Source organism: Falco rusticolus, chromosome 3, assembly GCF_015220075.1.
Source record: "Falco rusticolus isolate bFalRus1 chromosome 3, bFalRus1.pri, whole genome shotgun sequence".
Taxonomy (NCBI): Eukaryota; Metazoa; Chordata; class Aves; order Falconiformes; family Falconidae; genus Falco; species Falco rusticolus.
In genome coordinates this window covers 42808489-42825715 of record NC_051189.1, presented here as the reverse complement: position 1 = coordinate 42825715, position 17227 = coordinate 42808489, and the positions used below count along the sequence as shown (strand labels likewise).

The 17227-nt window shown below is 37.5% G+C and overlaps 1 protein-coding gene across 5 annotated transcripts in view; it reads right to left on the bottom strand.

Annotated features, from left to right (window-relative positions):
• The window catches only part of ARMC1 (armadillo repeat containing 1), a 33732-nt gene extending 16576 nt beyond the window's left edge, over positions 1–17156 (bottom strand). Inside the window, exons 1-4 of one of the 5 annotated variants that reach the window (XM_037379527.1) lie at positions 17001–17156; positions 14001–14201; positions 10346–10411; positions 9790–9881 (exon numbers count right to left, since the gene is read on the bottom strand). In XM_037379527.1, the coding sequence (XP_037235424.1) occupies positions 9790–9881; positions 10346–10411; positions 14001–14192 (350 nt within the window). In that variant the 5' untranslated portion in view covers positions 14193–14201; positions 17001–17156. Of the gene's footprint in view, positions 1–9789; positions 9882–10345; positions 10412–14000; positions 14205–16445; positions 16620–17000 lie in introns of those variants that run through there. The other 4 variants (XM_037379529.1, XM_037379524.1, XM_037379525.1 and 1 more) reach the window with 4 other exon arrangements.
• Between the last annotated feature and the right edge of the window lie 71 nt (positions 17157–17227).

Here is a 17227-nt window from a genome sequence, read left to right as displayed (position 1 = left end):
ATAAAAAAGCCAATCCTTCCTGGCAATAATGCCGTAGCAACCAGGTAGAAGTATCAGTAGTGCTGGAATTAGGCTCTGTACTACAGCATTTTAGGACCATCTTGAAAGAAGCCAAATATCACTTCTTGTATTATCAGCATGCTAACAGCATTAAGTAAATCATATAGTAATATATGATGATAGTAAATTATCTGGAAAATCCTTTTAAGGCTTAAAACCCCCACTGTTTATTTTGATTTTGAGAAACGGGCTTTATCTAGTTATTTCCCCGAAATTACTAGAGAAAGAAAAAAAGCTTGCAAACTTAGAGATAAAGGCTTCCCTAAACAAAACCTGTGTGAATAACAGGAATTAAACTACAGCACCAACCTGTTCCAGGGCAAAAAATAATGCAGGTTTAGTCTATGCAGGCATATCTGTGTATAAGCTTTGTATCTGACTCATTTGCTAATATAGTCAATACTAATCTATTCAGCAGATACTTGAAGTAGTAACTTTGAAAGCAACAACTATTGAAACATCTTATTTTGATATCTTGAACTACTTATTTGTTGGCAAAGGATTTTTTTTTAAAGCAAGCCAGTATTAGCAGCTTCACTGCTAGCCAAATGGACAGCGATCAAGCAAAATAGGTTGAAGCATCCGCCAAGGTTTAAAAAAAAAAACCTTTTGTGCAAACTTGATGATATACTGTGTAGTTACAGAATGCACTAACAATTTTAATTTGTTCCCAGTTATTACATAGGACTTCCTACCTGCAAAAATCAATGGAAATCTTGCAGAAAGTTACTTAGCATGTACTGCAAAACAATGAAGTATAAAAAGCCATTCCTGAATAGAAATACATCTAATTTAGAATAACATATTCACTTTGTATTAGTTGTTCCAGATAAAATCCACTTTCTTCTAAAACAACACCTCCATTCAGAAACTGCTAATGAAGACTGCTTAATCATTAATATTTTTTTGAGGCATCTCCCCCTGTGGCACTTATTGCCTGTAATACCCACAAGAAACAACACTTATGGTTTAATAGAAAAAAATCTGCCATTTTTTTGAGGTCAAAAAAAACCAGCAACAAGCATCACCTGCGCACAAGCGCACTGTAACTCAGAAGTAGACATACGATACTGGCAAGGCAAGATGAGGAACCTCACAGCACTAAGTATCCATCTACTACCATAAATGGCTCCAGCCCACAATACTGTCAATCTGCACCTGCACTAAGTATTAAATACTTCACAACTCGCTACTTTGATTTCAAAGCATCTTAAACCTTCTCTGCGCTTTATTTCAGTAAGCTGTCTGCAAAAGTCAGCATATCGAAGAACCTACATCAGCACTTTTTCTTGTAAACTCAATAGTAACTGGTAAAGGTCACTCTATTCCCAAAATGCTTCCGACACCAGCTGACAACAAGGCTTATTGAGTGTTAAAAGCACCCTGTGTTGCCATTACTATTCTTGACTCTTCTGCCAATCCACTTAAACCTCTTCCCTCCCACCTCAGCACTGAACCCCACTATAGAAACAGAAGACACATGTCAAGTCGGTCTTGAGGCACTGAGTTCAGCATGATGGTATTTTTTTCTCTACCACAGTCAGCAATTAGTTAAACATCAATTCAGATTCTGTTCCTTTTAGCATATCAGAACATTGTGCCACGCTCTAAACCATTTCATTTTTTATAATCAATGCTTCTCAGAGTTCCATACTTCTTTAAATATAAAATCTGCAGGAAAAAACAGGAAGTAAAAACACATTAAGCTTATACTGCTTTCTAAAATACCTAACTCCCTGCTCCAGCCAATTTCTAAATGAAGAAGAATGTGACTAAGACATAGAGCACACAGAAGGTTCTCTTAGATACGTATTTTTATTAAAGTTCCTTTATACTTCACACAGTTCCTGCCCCGGGTATTTCAAAGTTCTTTTTTCATTCTATAATACTCTTCACAACATTTCTTGCCTACAGTGAGAAGCTGCTAATTCATTTTCTAACTTCCCAACTGATTTCTTCACATTTAAATACAAAGCACTTAGCCATTATGATTGTGCCCCTGTCTCTGCCAGAAAAAGCAACACCAGAATAATGCTTATTCACTCAGTAACAGGTACTGAAAATACTTTTCCATGTTTAGGAACCTATGATTTGGTAACACAGCTTTTCAGATATTGTTATAAGTCACCATTGTAGAACTCAGGCACTTCAATGGTTAGTTAACAGGGCATTAAACTTGCTTAAGAATATGATGACAAGTAGTGCTAGTCATTGTAAACCAGCTGAAGGCCATGATTTTGCAGAACTTACAGGTAGTCTGTAGATCTTACATTACATAAATGACCAACCAAAACCACTGTGTTAATGGTTACTAACAAATAGTGAGATAACAATGTAATAGTTAAGTTGGAATTCACTAAAACCCGAGAAAACAAAACATTTAAATCTAAGGAAAGGGACAGAGAAACTGTTGAAATGCAAGTATTGTAACATCAGAGCTGTACCAAGCAAGCTGTGCATTAGCTGCAAGTCCTATGCAGAAGCCAGTAACACAAGTAGCTGGTCCGCTGTTTCACTGATGCATTGAACTAGTATACTAAAAGCTACTATATTGAACTAGTATTGTATTGAACTGGTATGCTAAGAAGTCTATGGATATATAGTATCTGAATTAAATTGAGACAGACATTAGATAATGAGAAGCCACACAACCAACAGTCCTGATGCAGATGCCAGATACCAAGTGGAACGTCGTAAGGTAAAAGTAGTAGCTTGGAGAGCAAAAAGTGAAACCAAACTGTATTCCTGAGCACAGTCAAAAACATTGTAATAGGAATTACACACAGATGACAGAACGAAAAAAATAACAGAAACACACAAAAGCCAAATCTAGAGGTTGACAACCACCTAAACTGCTGAGTACAGAATCAGTACTGATTGCGTAGAGCTCACTAAGCAAGTAAGTTGCATGCAAGAAGAAACAATGACTTTGTAATACCTCTGACTACAGAAAGGTCCCAAGATAAAAAACCCACAACCACCACCACAGAACATCAGAAGTACACTGAAAGAACATCAAGTACATCTTGTAGGGCACAGGGCAGAACTTCCATTTGGTCACACTTTCGTATTTTTCTCAGTGACCAATTCTACACTCATAAAACCAATAAGCCCAGCCTAAATTGCATCACTCACAATAAAGTTATATGACTACTAATTTCTATTTATCCCTGCAAAACATAAAACCACAGTAATATTTCAACATGTAAAATACTAGTTACATTTGAATTGTCAGCAGTCAGGTCTTGGACTGTTCTTACAAATGACATCCATCTTTCCAAGCCTTTAAACCTTATTTTCTTATCTTACAAAAGCCCTAAGATCCTCCCAGAAAGCCCATTATCATGATCAAAGTCCAGGTTAACACCAATACTGTAAAACTAGTATTTTACATGATCAATACTTTGTGTTTTATTTATTGTTACCATTTGTCCCTCTGCCTCATCTCTGTGTTGAGATCATGATTTCCTATATCCTCCATAATGCTAAATATACTACTGGAGTACTGAAAAACAAAAACATTTTCAAAAACAATCACTGAACTGTGAGAAAGTCTGAACTCTGGTTAGTTTGCCACAACCCAACAGCAAAAAGAGTAACAACTTTTACCGGGTATATGCCTTACTGACCTAGGTAGCCCACACCATTGAACCCACCCTGTCCCCTATCCCTCCATTCCTTCTGATATATATGATCTCCTCCAAATACCTGGAAGCTGTAAAACAGACAAAAGGAGCATTCAGCCACTTGGAACAAATAACGTGGTATATTTAAACAGAACATACTGGCGTTTCCTACATTTCCTAATATTTCATTGGGAGGTTTTTGGGCAGAGGATGCTTTTTCAAAAATAACTTCAAAAACCCCCTGTTTCTGAAACTTAAGATTAACAAAATATACAATAAAAACACTGCTTAAAGAAACCAGGGGTGGGGGAGGGGGATATTAAGCCCTTTTGTTTAACAAGGCTGAATAAAGCAGCCTGCAGACTTCCTGCTGTGACCATCTATTATTAACAAGCCCATTGCTTCAGCACTGAATAGACTGGAGCCCCACAGCCCAAAGAGACATGCCAGGAACCAGCAGTGTAATTTTCTAGAAGCACTTACCTTCTAATAGACAAAATGTAACAAATGGGTAAAACAAGGAGGCTTGGGAAAATAACAGGAAAGGAAAGGCCAGGAAACTTAACATCGAACAGACAGAGAGATGTGTTTATTACTCTTGTTCCAGGCGATACGCTGCAATTTACGAATAATTTCTAACACCAAAACTTTTGGAACCTCCTGCTCGCAGGAATATTTAAGACATAGGATAACCATGCTTTTTGTCAAAAACACAGCTTCTCAGTAGAGAAATACAAGTATGGTAGAGTACAAAAATAATCGTGCAACAGAATCATGCTTCCTATTACCCAACCTCAGCTATTTCTCAATTCTGATGCGTAAAAAAATGCCACATACCAAGGATTACTAAAATAACATTACTAAGCAATTGGGGTATAGAAAAATAAAATCTCTACAGTCTGTAAAAAGCTACTTCCTTCTCTTTTGCAGATCAGAATTTTAAGTATCCCAATCAATAGCATGAATGTATAAATGCAGTAGATGTGAAAAATATACAGAATTTTTTTAGGTGTGACTTCTCAAAGTATTACCTGTAAGACAGTTATGATATGGCAACATCCCCTTCATCATCAGATAGCCCTTTAAATATGTAGTTAGCTTTCTTGCTAATACATGGCCTTTGCCCTGTCTTCCTTCAACCACTCCTCCTTTCTCACAAAGGAGAAAAAGAAGTCCATAACAAAAATGGTAAAAGTAGATGCTACATCCCTATGATTTCAGGAAATACTACCTGAAATACTTGGCTTTTTTTTTGTCAGACATCATAAATTTAAACTTTGCTGTTTCAATGAATAATTAAATTTTCAAAAAGTATAGGTAATTAAGACTACCAAAAATTAAAATTGAGTAAGAAGTCAGCAATTATAGACTGCATGTATTTTACCAGATCTGCAAGGGACTCTAATTAAACACATATTAATTGCCCTAATCTTCTTAGGCAAGTAATAAATTGGAAGAGCTGATTAATGCACTGGATTTAGTTCAGCTTGTTAAATCTGACACCCTGGCAAAGGAAGACTATCTTGAAAAGCTCTTTTAGCTAAGTAATTGGAATTTTACTCTCAGTAATTTGCCGTTCCATAATAAGAGCTATTCAGTATATTGACTCTTCATCAGGTTTTTTTTTTTAAATACATGTTAGTTATATTTAAACAGTACCATTATGCTGCTCATAAAGATTATGAAAAATTATGAACTTTGACCTTTACTGTCCATCAAAAGTCACTTTCACTCTGAACACAAATTAGTATATTTCCTTGTAGGCTATAAATCCTAATTAATTTTAATTCTAGAAGCTGCTATTAACATTTTATAAAGTCCATACGGACACATTAAGTCCTCCATGTAATTCATAAAGCCAGCAACTAAACCAGTTTTCAGTATTAAATAACTGCTGATGGCTGCCAGAATACAATGAAACACCATTCTCACAACAGGCCTCAATTTCTCCTCTCCTTTTTACCTATTTACACAAACACATCTACACATATGCTTACAGGTACTCAGTCACCTGGCAAAGGAGTGAGACATTTTTGTGATAGCAATAAAGCAGTATCAAGCATTTTAAAAAAAAAAGTTGGGAAACCTGCAGGTAGAGATTTTAACTGATTTCTCTCCAACACAGTTACTACTCCTAGCTTATAACACGGAAAGATGCATCAAGCTTCACTTAAAAATAAGCAGATGTGAATTAACAAAAAAGAAACCTCCCCTGCTAAGGAAAAAACCAGCAAGTATAGAATAGGGCAAAAGAAACTTTTACATTTGAATAATGTTTTGAAGTATTCCATGCAATTTGAACAGCTTCTTGTATGTCCTAGAAAACGTGGAAATGTACAAAGCCTTTCACATGAAGTATCTCAGAAAGTCATACATGTTCCAAATCAAGTTCAGTCTGAAAAAAAATCCTAAATATATAAATATCTCACCGCCTTCAAATCTTTATTCTGTACTCCTCAGAACTGACATTTCAAATTTCTGCTCTAGAGGCTACAGGCTCTAGTCTCTACATCTAAAATCTGTTACTCTTCTGTTAACAAAAACTAGTGTTTATACATCTTGAAAAAAATCACTGTCACTGTGAACCTAAAACCTATCCTTTGTTCCTTAGGTGAAACGTAGCAACAACTAAGGACTCATCCAAACATTCATTTAAAGCAGCAAAATTATTTTCATAAATGACCATAATGCTGCTTATAAGCAAACAGCAAAAAGGTGACTAGATAATACTAGGGGACTGGTAAGTCATGAAATGAGACATGAAGGTACCTCAAAGAGCTACAGTTAAACTTGAATGTCTCTCAAATATTTCCTACTCATTTTCCATGATGCAGTACAAAGTATAATTTACTGCTTATCACTGGATAAGCAGGTGGCACTCAATTTCAACTCTCATCCTCAGTAGTCTTATGAAGGAAACAGTACTTTACCTTCATGATAAGTGTAAACAAGTACTATATTCTTCTTCCATTGGTTGCGTATTACTTGCAACAAAAAAGTTTTGGCTTGGGTCTGAGGCTCCCATGTACTATTAGAAGAAGTCCTAAGTAGCAAATCAACTCCAACTATTTTCCAGTTGATGGCATCGACCATTTAAAGATCAGTTAAGACTAGTTAGCTGTAGGCAGGTCACAACAAGAAATCCCACACCTGAACTTGAGGTGTCTATTAGAGACCTTCAGGTCTTATAAAGAGACACTCACATGATGAGAAAAGCCCTCAAATTTCAGGATTTACATAACTGAAAGCAAAAGAGAATTGAATTCTAAACAAACTCTTGACTTCCTAAGCAGAATGTCAGCTCAGTGCAGATGGACATCAAGTCTGAAATGACATTCAGTTTGAGACTTGCGTGTACACGAGCTCCATTTCATTGCTTGAAAAGACGTAACACAGCTTTACCAGTGGCAGAATACAGCTTGTCATAATTCAGTACTGAACAGGGAAAGCCGCTGAATGTTATTTGGTTAAGTGAGAAGTCAAGGAAAGTAAACAATGAGAGTTACAAAATCCTTGATGAAAGGCAAAGATTCAGAACACAACATGTGCTGAACCTGTCAAAAGCAAAAAGCCAGTGACTAAAAGTTTGGTCCAGAAGATGATGGGTTCTGTCCTACTTGAAAGAACCGTGCAATAACTGGAAAACCAGAACATGGACAGAACGTCATATCTCTTTGTATGATTTGCTTGCATTTTTATAAACACATCACCAAAAAAAAATCTTAACCCCAAATTAAATTGATATAAATAAGTAACCAAAAGAGATTAGATGAGCTAGATACACAGAATCTAGAAAGTGAACTGGAACACACAGCATGAAGTCATTAAGACCAAAGCATTTATTACTGTGTTTATTAATGGTTAGTTTCAGTTTAGAAGACTACAGTATCTTCTGGTAAGCTGAAGTCACATTAAAAGCTAGAATCTGCATTTTGTAAAGCAAATCTGAAGGTGGAGACCTTGTTTTCTCTCCTACAGACCTTCTAACAAAAAAAAAATACGATCCCAAAACCCTGGGGTTTTTTGTGAGAAACTTTTCCACCATCTTTCTTTATATTTCTGCAGGCAATACAAAACTTAGCTTCAGCATTTCCTGTCAACATTAAAGCCTAAAATCCTGACAAGTGCATGACAAAGTCTTGTGTCTGAAGATGCTATGTATTTAAATTTTCATGATATCACACTTTCCAAATGTTACAAGCATACAAATCAAATGCATGTTCTTACTCTTGCCAAAGAGCTTTCTAGAAAAAAAGAACACCTACAAGATTTCCAGTTCTTACTGACTGCTCTCTCCTTTTCTGCACATTTCTGAACTTCACATTCTTTTGGTCCTTGAAACTGAGGAGTAGAAAAAATGTTGTCGAAGAGATTTCCATAACATTCTTTAAACAAAAGTTTTAATTATGACTGTTTCCAGAGTAATATTTGTAAGCTGCAGAGACTGATAATGAACTATGATTCCCCTTTCAACAACTTAAGGATGTCTCTATGCTCTAAATAGACACATAATCTATACTAAAAGTAAGCCCTCCAGAAATACATGCTTCTGTTATTACCTAAATATTTCAGTTCCTACTGCTATTATAAAAGTACCAATCAAAGGCTTCTGTCTATTTTACTTTAATTATGCTTGTCCTTAAAAAAGGTGTATACTGTAAGACTTAATTCCATCTTTTCCCCATACATCCTATTAAAAACACCTATCATTTCAAAAAATTCTAATTACATTATTCAAAAAAATTGTGAATTATTATCTTCTGCATTCTAGTAATTTGGCTCAGCATCCAAATTAAGACATTTGTTTTAAATCCTTGTGTTTTGGGTAACTGCTGAATAATAAGATGATATTTGGGCATAATGCTAAATTTCATGTCAATACATAATGTTGCTAGTTTCAGCTTTAGAATTAATGTTTCTATATAACTGTAGAATTCAGTTTCAGAATTAATGAAGTACTTCAAGGAACACAGTTTTAATCTTTCTTAGATCACACAACATGTAGGATTGTGAACAGACCAGAATTTCCTCTCCAGTTCTTCAGGTTCACACCTTTAGATAAGCAGTGTCAGAAAGAGATATAACAAAGAAAGAAAGGAGGGGCTATGAGATAAAGGAACTACCAAAGCCTAGCCTTGTTTTTTTCTAAAAAAAACTTGTAACTTATACCACAAGTGATACATTAGAGATTCAACTAACATTATCAAAGATTCAAAAGCTTTCCATTTGAATCTTTAATATACAATTTTGCTTGTGTTTCATCCTTTTCTAAATATTTGTTTCAACCATTCATCTAAGATACATGCAGCAATATGACTTTTCGCCTCCCTCACAGTCTCTCACATCTGAAAAGTCCAGTTAACTAGAGCACTATCAAACTGTGTGTAAAATCACCACTTTTTGATAATGTGATGGCAAATTAATTTTTGCTATAGAAGACTAATCTTTGAAGGAGGTTAGGGTTGGGTTTTTTTGCTAATGATTCATCTTAGCTCATCATACTTTCTATTAATGATTAATCATATAAGATTATATATTATATTCTATATATTTTCTATTAATATTAATCATATAATTTCTATTGATAAGCACACGTGCATCTTCTTCAGGGTGCATACACCCACACAGCTTCCAGCATTCAAGACTCAACTGTCAGCAATCTTAACGAAATCCAACAGTCACAAATTTTAAGAGGCATAACCCAGCTGACATGGTCTACAAAGAAATTAGACCACTAGGAACCTCACTAACTTCAAGTCCACCTGCAAAATATTTCCTCCACACAGAACTGCAGATACATACCTTCAAAAATACATCAAAACACACTACATATAAATTTCCCTTCCTGAAGGTGGGATTCAAAGAATAAATGTGGCAGATGCCAACCAATTTCATTAAATGCACTAGTACAAGGCAACCTTAAACAACGAGAACAATTGTAAAAGAAGCTAAAGGGAAGAGACAGTATTAATTATTAGTTAGGCAAATTACTTTCAAATGAAGATTTCTTGTAGACTACAGTCTATATAAACAGTCAGGGTTTTACTTTGCATCAGAATGTTATGTTTACACTGCTTTTGGATACAACCCATCATAAACTTACTTTTGTATTACATTCTGTAGGCTGAGCATCATACCCAATTCACTTTTCATCTTTTCTCTGTTGGCACGGCACTCTGCCAAATAGCGAAGAGCCTAAAAGAAAAGAGCACAGCAAATCAGCAGTAAGTCCACTACATTATCATTCATTTTTATTAGTGTACATCTGCAAAATATTCACAGTGTGAGTTCTAGTAAGAACATAAAGACTATTATCACCTACTGTGAACATTAAAAAATTGTTTTATTCTTATAAATGCACAGAAAGCATAGCATATCTAATCTATGAGAAAAAGTTGAGAGACTGGGTTTGACCAGCTAAGCAAGTCTAAGGGACAATCTAACAGCTGTTTACAACTACTCAAAAAGCCTTTACAAAGATTAAGCCAAACTTTCCTCTACAGCAGCAGGCAATGTAACCAGAGGGAGCAGCCACAAAATTATAGCTTGGGAAGTTCAAATCAGGTATTATGCAAGTTTTTTCACTCTGAAGGTAGTTCAACACTAGAACAGATGACCTAGTGGGACTGCACAATCAATGAGACAAAGCTACAACTGACCTGATTCAGTGCTGGTGATAGTCCCAATTCAAGCAGGAAGCTGAAGTGAATGACTTCCAGAAGTCCCTTCCAACAAACATTTAAGTGATCTGAGATCGAAAGTAATTTTTACATGCTATGCTTCTAGTTCCACCAATTCTATGGGCTCCCCCAGCACGAGAAAACTTACCACCACCAAGTTTCTACTGTCTGCAGAAAGAGGTCTACCACATTTATAAGCTTCTGAAGACCAACTGCAATATTCATCACTCCATGCAGGAATAAGGACACAAGCAGTGGAAAGCTGCTTAGGTTATTGTTGCCTAAACTGGGAATTTACACTTACTTGTTGCCAAAGGTTTTCCTTATTTGACCTTCAAGGTAGACTCTTTGTATGGCTTAACAATGCTGACCCCAGTCAGCAACTGTGCATTTGCACAATCACCCTAACATAATATTCTTAAATAATACAGTTAAACTGTCAGTCCTGCTTTTCATGACACATCTCTCTACTGTTAGACCTGACAAAGTTTTCTTAGAAGGAACCTCCAAAGGGGTACTGTGCTGCGTCATGCTCTAATCAATGTCTTACTGATGTAGGTACAAGAACTGCACTTGCAAAATTCTGCAATACATAAATACAATAGTTTATAAAATAGGGTTTGTGATAGCAAGGTTTAGAAGTGTTTACAATTCTTCGTTCTTTAAATACAGTCATATAATAGCTATGCTGCTCAATAGCTCCTTTAAAAATAATATGCTCCTTAATTCCTTCAGAGACAGAGAATTTATTAATTATCTGAGGGTTTTTTTTCTACATCATCTTCAGCACATTTGGTAAAATTCAAGACCATTTTATTGCCTTTTGAGAAAGTCCAGCTGCTGTCTGACATAAGAACTCTAAATGTAATTTTTGCTATTTCCTGATGTGGATCAGTAGTAATAATTGCTATTTATATAGGCTGTATATACATTTATTTTCTCACTTCTTGGCTATGGAAAAATACCTGAATGATAGCTCTGAATTACTAACTTTCATTAGTTAGGTGGAAAAAGTTTCTGATCTGTTCAGACAATTTAGTAAGGTTATAACATTGTTGGATGAAGAAAAACATGTTCTTTCAACAGCTAATTATTTGAGTCAAAATGTAGGCAGTCTCTTTCCATCTGTTACATACTCTACACACAAATGTGACCTCCATTAAAACAAAACCAAAGACAAAGTTATCAGAACAACTTAAGTGACCCGACTTTTCAGGTCTTAGTCCACCTGCAAAGGTCTACACTTTCTAAGAAGTACAATCATTTATGCTTATTAAATCACAGACTATTGAAGGCATAAGGAAGATTAGTATTACGGATTTTGGTTCAGCCTGTGTTCAGCAAAACACCTATGTTAGCTTTAAGGTCACACTGTAATTTCATGATAATCAATAGGACTATCTCCATATATATAAAAATACACTGTTGTCAATATTATTAACAAAAGACACCTTTGATGTTTTATAAGTGAAATGTTCATACAGTTTCTTAACGTGAGAGTTTTTTTTATTTTAGTCCAAACTTACGATGAAAAAAGTAGTATTGCCTGGGTTATTTCTGATTTTTTTTTTATTTAAAATATTAAAAAATTTTCAGCATTTGAAGGGTACCATAAAGAATTCCTGGAATCAAAACTAAAAGAAAATTATAGAAAAACATACCACTTCTTGATCAGATAGAAGAAATTACTCAGCTGAAACTGTATATGGGGAAGAAAACATCCTCCATGAAAGATTCTAAAACATATTTTTAAAAGTTACATAGGGAACTATTGTGATGCATACAGATTATTTCCACTTTCAGCTATGGGAATCGCAGAACACAATAAGAGATTTAAAGTCAATGCTGTTCATCCTTCTATTATGTACAAACTTAATGGAAAATCATTGCATTTAATGATTCCCATTTAAATGGAAGCACCTTTTTGACCAATGGGATGGCTAGAAAAACAAAACAAGATGACCTTCCAGTATGGAAAAATACCAAAAGTGAAGACTAAAAAGTTATCAGCAAAGATATTAAAAGCTACAGAACCTAAGAGGTTTCAGAACTCATGAACACAGTGTCTGAGTAGCAGAACAAAAACACGTTTTCACAGTAAACAGACCTATTTGTGACTGCAGCCAGGATCCTGGAATATAGCATGGTCTCTAAATCCTGATTCTTAATCCACTCTAACTGCAGGTTATCACTAAATAGAACACAACTGTCTCCCATTCCCAGCCAACAAGATGCCCTTACACAACACAGCTTGAATAATATCTGAGGCTGTGGAACCACACTGCAAACTGGATTAGCCCTCATCATTCTGACAAAGTCAGTCCTTTTAACACAGTTAATTTTTGTAAAGATCACAGACCGATCACTGAATCTTGTGCAGGCAGTGAGAATACACAGCCGAAATGAGCAAAGAAAGGAAAATGAGTGAGACATCTAAACAAGATCCTTTTTTAAGAACGCAAGCTAAGGAAACTGCACTGGGAAGAAAACCAATGCAACATATTCTTAAGAACCATAAACTCAACTCAAAGTTCTTCCAGTGAAGAACATTATAGTCTAGCAAATGCTATGGCAAAGCTAACCTAAAAACCAATTAGCAGGACACAGGTCTCCTGAATTATGGGACCTCATTCCTTGAACCCAGAAGAGCATCAGACACACCAAAGTAATTCCAAGAAGTCCACTAATATCCACTATGAAAGTTAAACAAAAGAAAAATACATAATTATGGTATAGACAGGTCTTAATGGTATAGAGTATAACACGTGTGAAAGCCAGAGCTCTTTGTTCTTTAGTTTCACATTGTTCATAATTCAATAATGACAGGAAAATGGAAAAAACACCATCACATAAATTTCAGTAACTTAAAATCTTAGAGGAACTGAATTAGACTTAAAACAAAAATTTGTCTTTTGTTTGTCCTGCTTCTAAACAAGAAACATGCATTTTTTTAGTATTTAGATTCGGCATGAGAAGCACAGACTTGAGGATTTATGATTTAGAACAAGAAGAAACGGACAAACGCTGGAACAAGTTGTATTAGATACTAATAGATTTGGGGTTGGTTTTGGGGGTGTGTGGTTTGTTTTTTTTAAATACCATGAGGGCAGTCAAATGCTGGAACACAGTGCCAAAGAGGTTACGGAATCTCCATCCTTCAAGGTGCTCACAGATCAAGCAGATACAACCCTGAGCCATCACCTCAGCATGCTTAATTTGAGCATGGGACTGGACTACGTCACCTCTGGAGGTTGTTTCTAACCTTAATAATCCTAAAGGGGTTTTATTTTCGTTTTACAATATGAATGTGGAATCACTGTGTATATTTACCATGCTACATGACTTCATCTTAAGAAAGGGATTTAAGGGTGCTTAGCTCCCTCCACACAAAAAGTGACATAGCTGTATTAGGGGAAAAATGCAAAGTAAATTAATCTATTTCAAAAAACCAAAATTCCCCTGGAATAATCTGTCCTTGTTAAACAACTTCTGAAATACGTGGTTTTTTTAAAAAAGTATAACGAGTATCAATGTAACATAAAACCAGGTTTTGTTACATGTTTACTTGTTTAAAGACACATTAGCAAACTTACAAAATGTCCCACTGACATACAAATTTATCTCCAGCACTTACTAGTAAAGCTGAATGAACAACTGGAGGGTTGGGATGGTCCAAAAACAGAATAAGACCTGGCAGGCATCCTTGATCCTGAACAATGGCCCGTCTGTTCAATGGGTCAGCTGCTAGATCTCTGAGTTGGTTAACTACAGATAATGCGTCAGGCTCCTCACTCATAGTAGAATTCATTTTTTCTGCAGCATGCATACAAAGTACCTGCTGAAAAAAAATTTAAATCATTATTACTAATACTTATTTTTAATTGATAATAAATGGGGTAAGACAAAAGCACAAAGACACTGATCTGTTATAGCCACATAAGTATAAAAAACCAAGGACTAGGATTCACAGAATGTGGATCAAATTGATAAGGATGTGGATCTTGAAATTTGTAAACTGGAAATCTAAAATTCCTATTCAGAGAACAGGTAGGTTGGGTTAATGATATTTTTATTTGTTCCCTATAGATAATTTCAGACCGGTCAGCCTTTACAGGAGTGTATTTGTGTTGGGTTTTTACATTACTGACAAAATATTTCTGAGAAATCCATAGTTTTCTCACAAGGCACTAGAATTCTATAAACATTCTTCTGTATAAACATGTGTAAAATCAAAATACACATTTTCTGAGTACCTTTAGCAATAATCAGATTTGACACAAAAATGAACCAGAAAAGCCAGCGTAAGACTAACACTGCATCAAACACAGGGAACATGAAGTTTTAATCTGGACCTGTATGTCAAATAACTAGTGTAAGGCCATACTCATTTACTCATTCAAAGGCAAAAAGGGTTTTAGAGGCTGGGTTTTTGTTGGTGTGTTTGTGGGTTGTTTTTGGGGGGTTTGGGGGGTTTTGTTTTGTTTTTGGTTTTGGGGTTTTTTTTCACTAGCACCCTTCAGCAAAAAGAAAGCAGGTCACGCCTTGTTCAAGCCAAAGTCCAAGGCACCAGATCACTTTCAAAGGAGACACGTGTTAGCTTCAAAGTATCAGATTCCAGAGTTGTTTAACAAGGAATAACTACTTAATAGCCACAAAAAGCATACCTTTACTCAGAAAAAATACTACATCTTGGTAAAAAAACCTGGTTTCCTTCAAAAGGCTGATTATGTGCCTCTGAAACCATGAAATACTAACTGTGGTCCTGGCCCAGTTACCAACTCATGCAAGTAACTTTTCTTAAGGCACCAAAGTGTGAGCAAACACATAGTTAATTTGTGTTCCCTCACTTTTCCTCTGCATAAAAATAAAACAAATTAAATCCATAAGCTGTCACAGTCTTTCAACATCATTTCCCAAAACTATTCCACAAACATATTGTTTCCTTACTGAAGGCAAGCCTTTCAGCAACACAAAATAATCATATTCATCAAAAACAACAAACCACAAACACACATTTTGGCTGTGATAATTTCTCACATTTTCACATAGAATAAAATGCTGTTAATCTCCAAGTCACTGGTCCTTCCTTCAAGACAGAGCGCTAATGTTAAAAGTACATGCCAATGATTAGTCTCCAGGCTATTTTTCTTGACTATCACAAGCCAAAAGAGATCAACTGGGAAATAGAGCAGCTCAACCAATGAAAAATAATTTATATTTCCAAAACAGACAACTCTGGATAGGAAAAAAAAACGTAACTAACTTAATACTGCTTAACAGAGAAGTTAAATACTTTTCATAGGTGACAAAGGAACTTATTCAAAACTTAAAAATCAAGGCAGTTATAGAGTTGATGTTAACCAAAGTCTCTGACTTCCAGTTCTGCAACCTGAGCACCTGATCATTCCTACAACTCTCTCCATCCTGACATTTTGCCTTTTTTCTTTTAAGATCCCAAAAAAGCACTAAGCCAAATTTTACTCCCCTCCTACCCCACAAGGCCACTCATGTCCTCCCCAGACCCTTCTCATTCTCTCCTCAGCCACAACTGAATCCTTACCTTCTCTGTCACCTACACCAACCAATTTTATGCAAACTAGGACCTTAGGCAGCCTTTAACGTAAAAAACAATTAAGCTGTTTAAAAAGTTTTACGAAGTTATCTAGAATTTGGGGGCCTAGCAGAGAAGTTAGCCAAGTACCGACTCCTTTCTCCTCCCTGTAGCTTTGAGATCACATTACGGCATCTCCCTGCTTCGGTCTCCCGTTCCACTCTACGCCCTCACCGGGGAGGCCCAGGAGGGGCACGGCCACAGCTTCACACCTCCGCTGTCACATTAAGCGTTCCCTAAGCGGCGGAGCTCACAACCCGGCTGCGACAAGGCCCCGGGGCTCAGTTCCTGGGCCCATCGCCCGACGGAGGCACAACCCTCCAGCGTCCGGGTGACGTGAGCTCCGGGATGCGGTTAGGGAGGGCAGGAGGGACCCCAGACGGCCTCGCCGCCCCCCTCTCACAGCCATCCCCCGCTTCCCCAGTTCCCGCCCCCCAGCGCGGCCTGTTCCCCTCCCCGGCACCGTACCGCCGCAAAAGACGTCCCCAGCCGAGCAGCTCAGCCCCGCGTCCCCATCGCCCGCGGGGGCGGCACGGCCTGCGGAGGGCAGCGGGAGGAGACCGGCAGCCGGGCCCGCCGCACACGCACCACCCGCCAGGGCCCGCTCTGACCCCGGCACCGTCCACCACCCCGCAACCCGATTGGCGGGGGCCGCCCGCGCTTCTCCGCCACTCGCAGCGCGCTTTGTTCCTGCCGAGGTACGATTGGCTGCCGGCGGCCGCCCCGCTGTGCACGCCGGGAGCTGCAGTTCGGGCCGGGCCGCAGGACCGCTACTGGGAGGGAGCGGCGGAGGGAACGTGGCCCCTTAGTCCTATTTATTTATAGTAACTTTTTTTCCCCGCCCCATAGATGGCCACCACCAGAACTTACTGCTCAAGTGAAGCGTATTGTAAAACAATATAGTGCTAAATACGCCTAATTCCGCATGGAGACCCAGCGCCTACGCCCGTTTTGAACCCCCACGCGGGTAGTCCCCGCCCCACGACGCCCAGACAATTAACATTTCTTTTAGCATAAGCACACCTTAACCCTATCTGAAGCTTTGGGTTCCTCCCCGCCCCAAGCGGCAAAGGCTTTCTCGTTTTCGCATTCCTCTGCTCCACTCACGGCAGTTGGTCTTTGAAACGTTCGAGTACAGCTTCCAGGAAAGTTTTTAAAATCTGAAATGCCGCCTCAATAATCCTTAAACCTAAATGCAGCACGGGGGAACTTCTGCGGTGCCCTTCGCCCCGGCACCGTCCCCCGGCTGT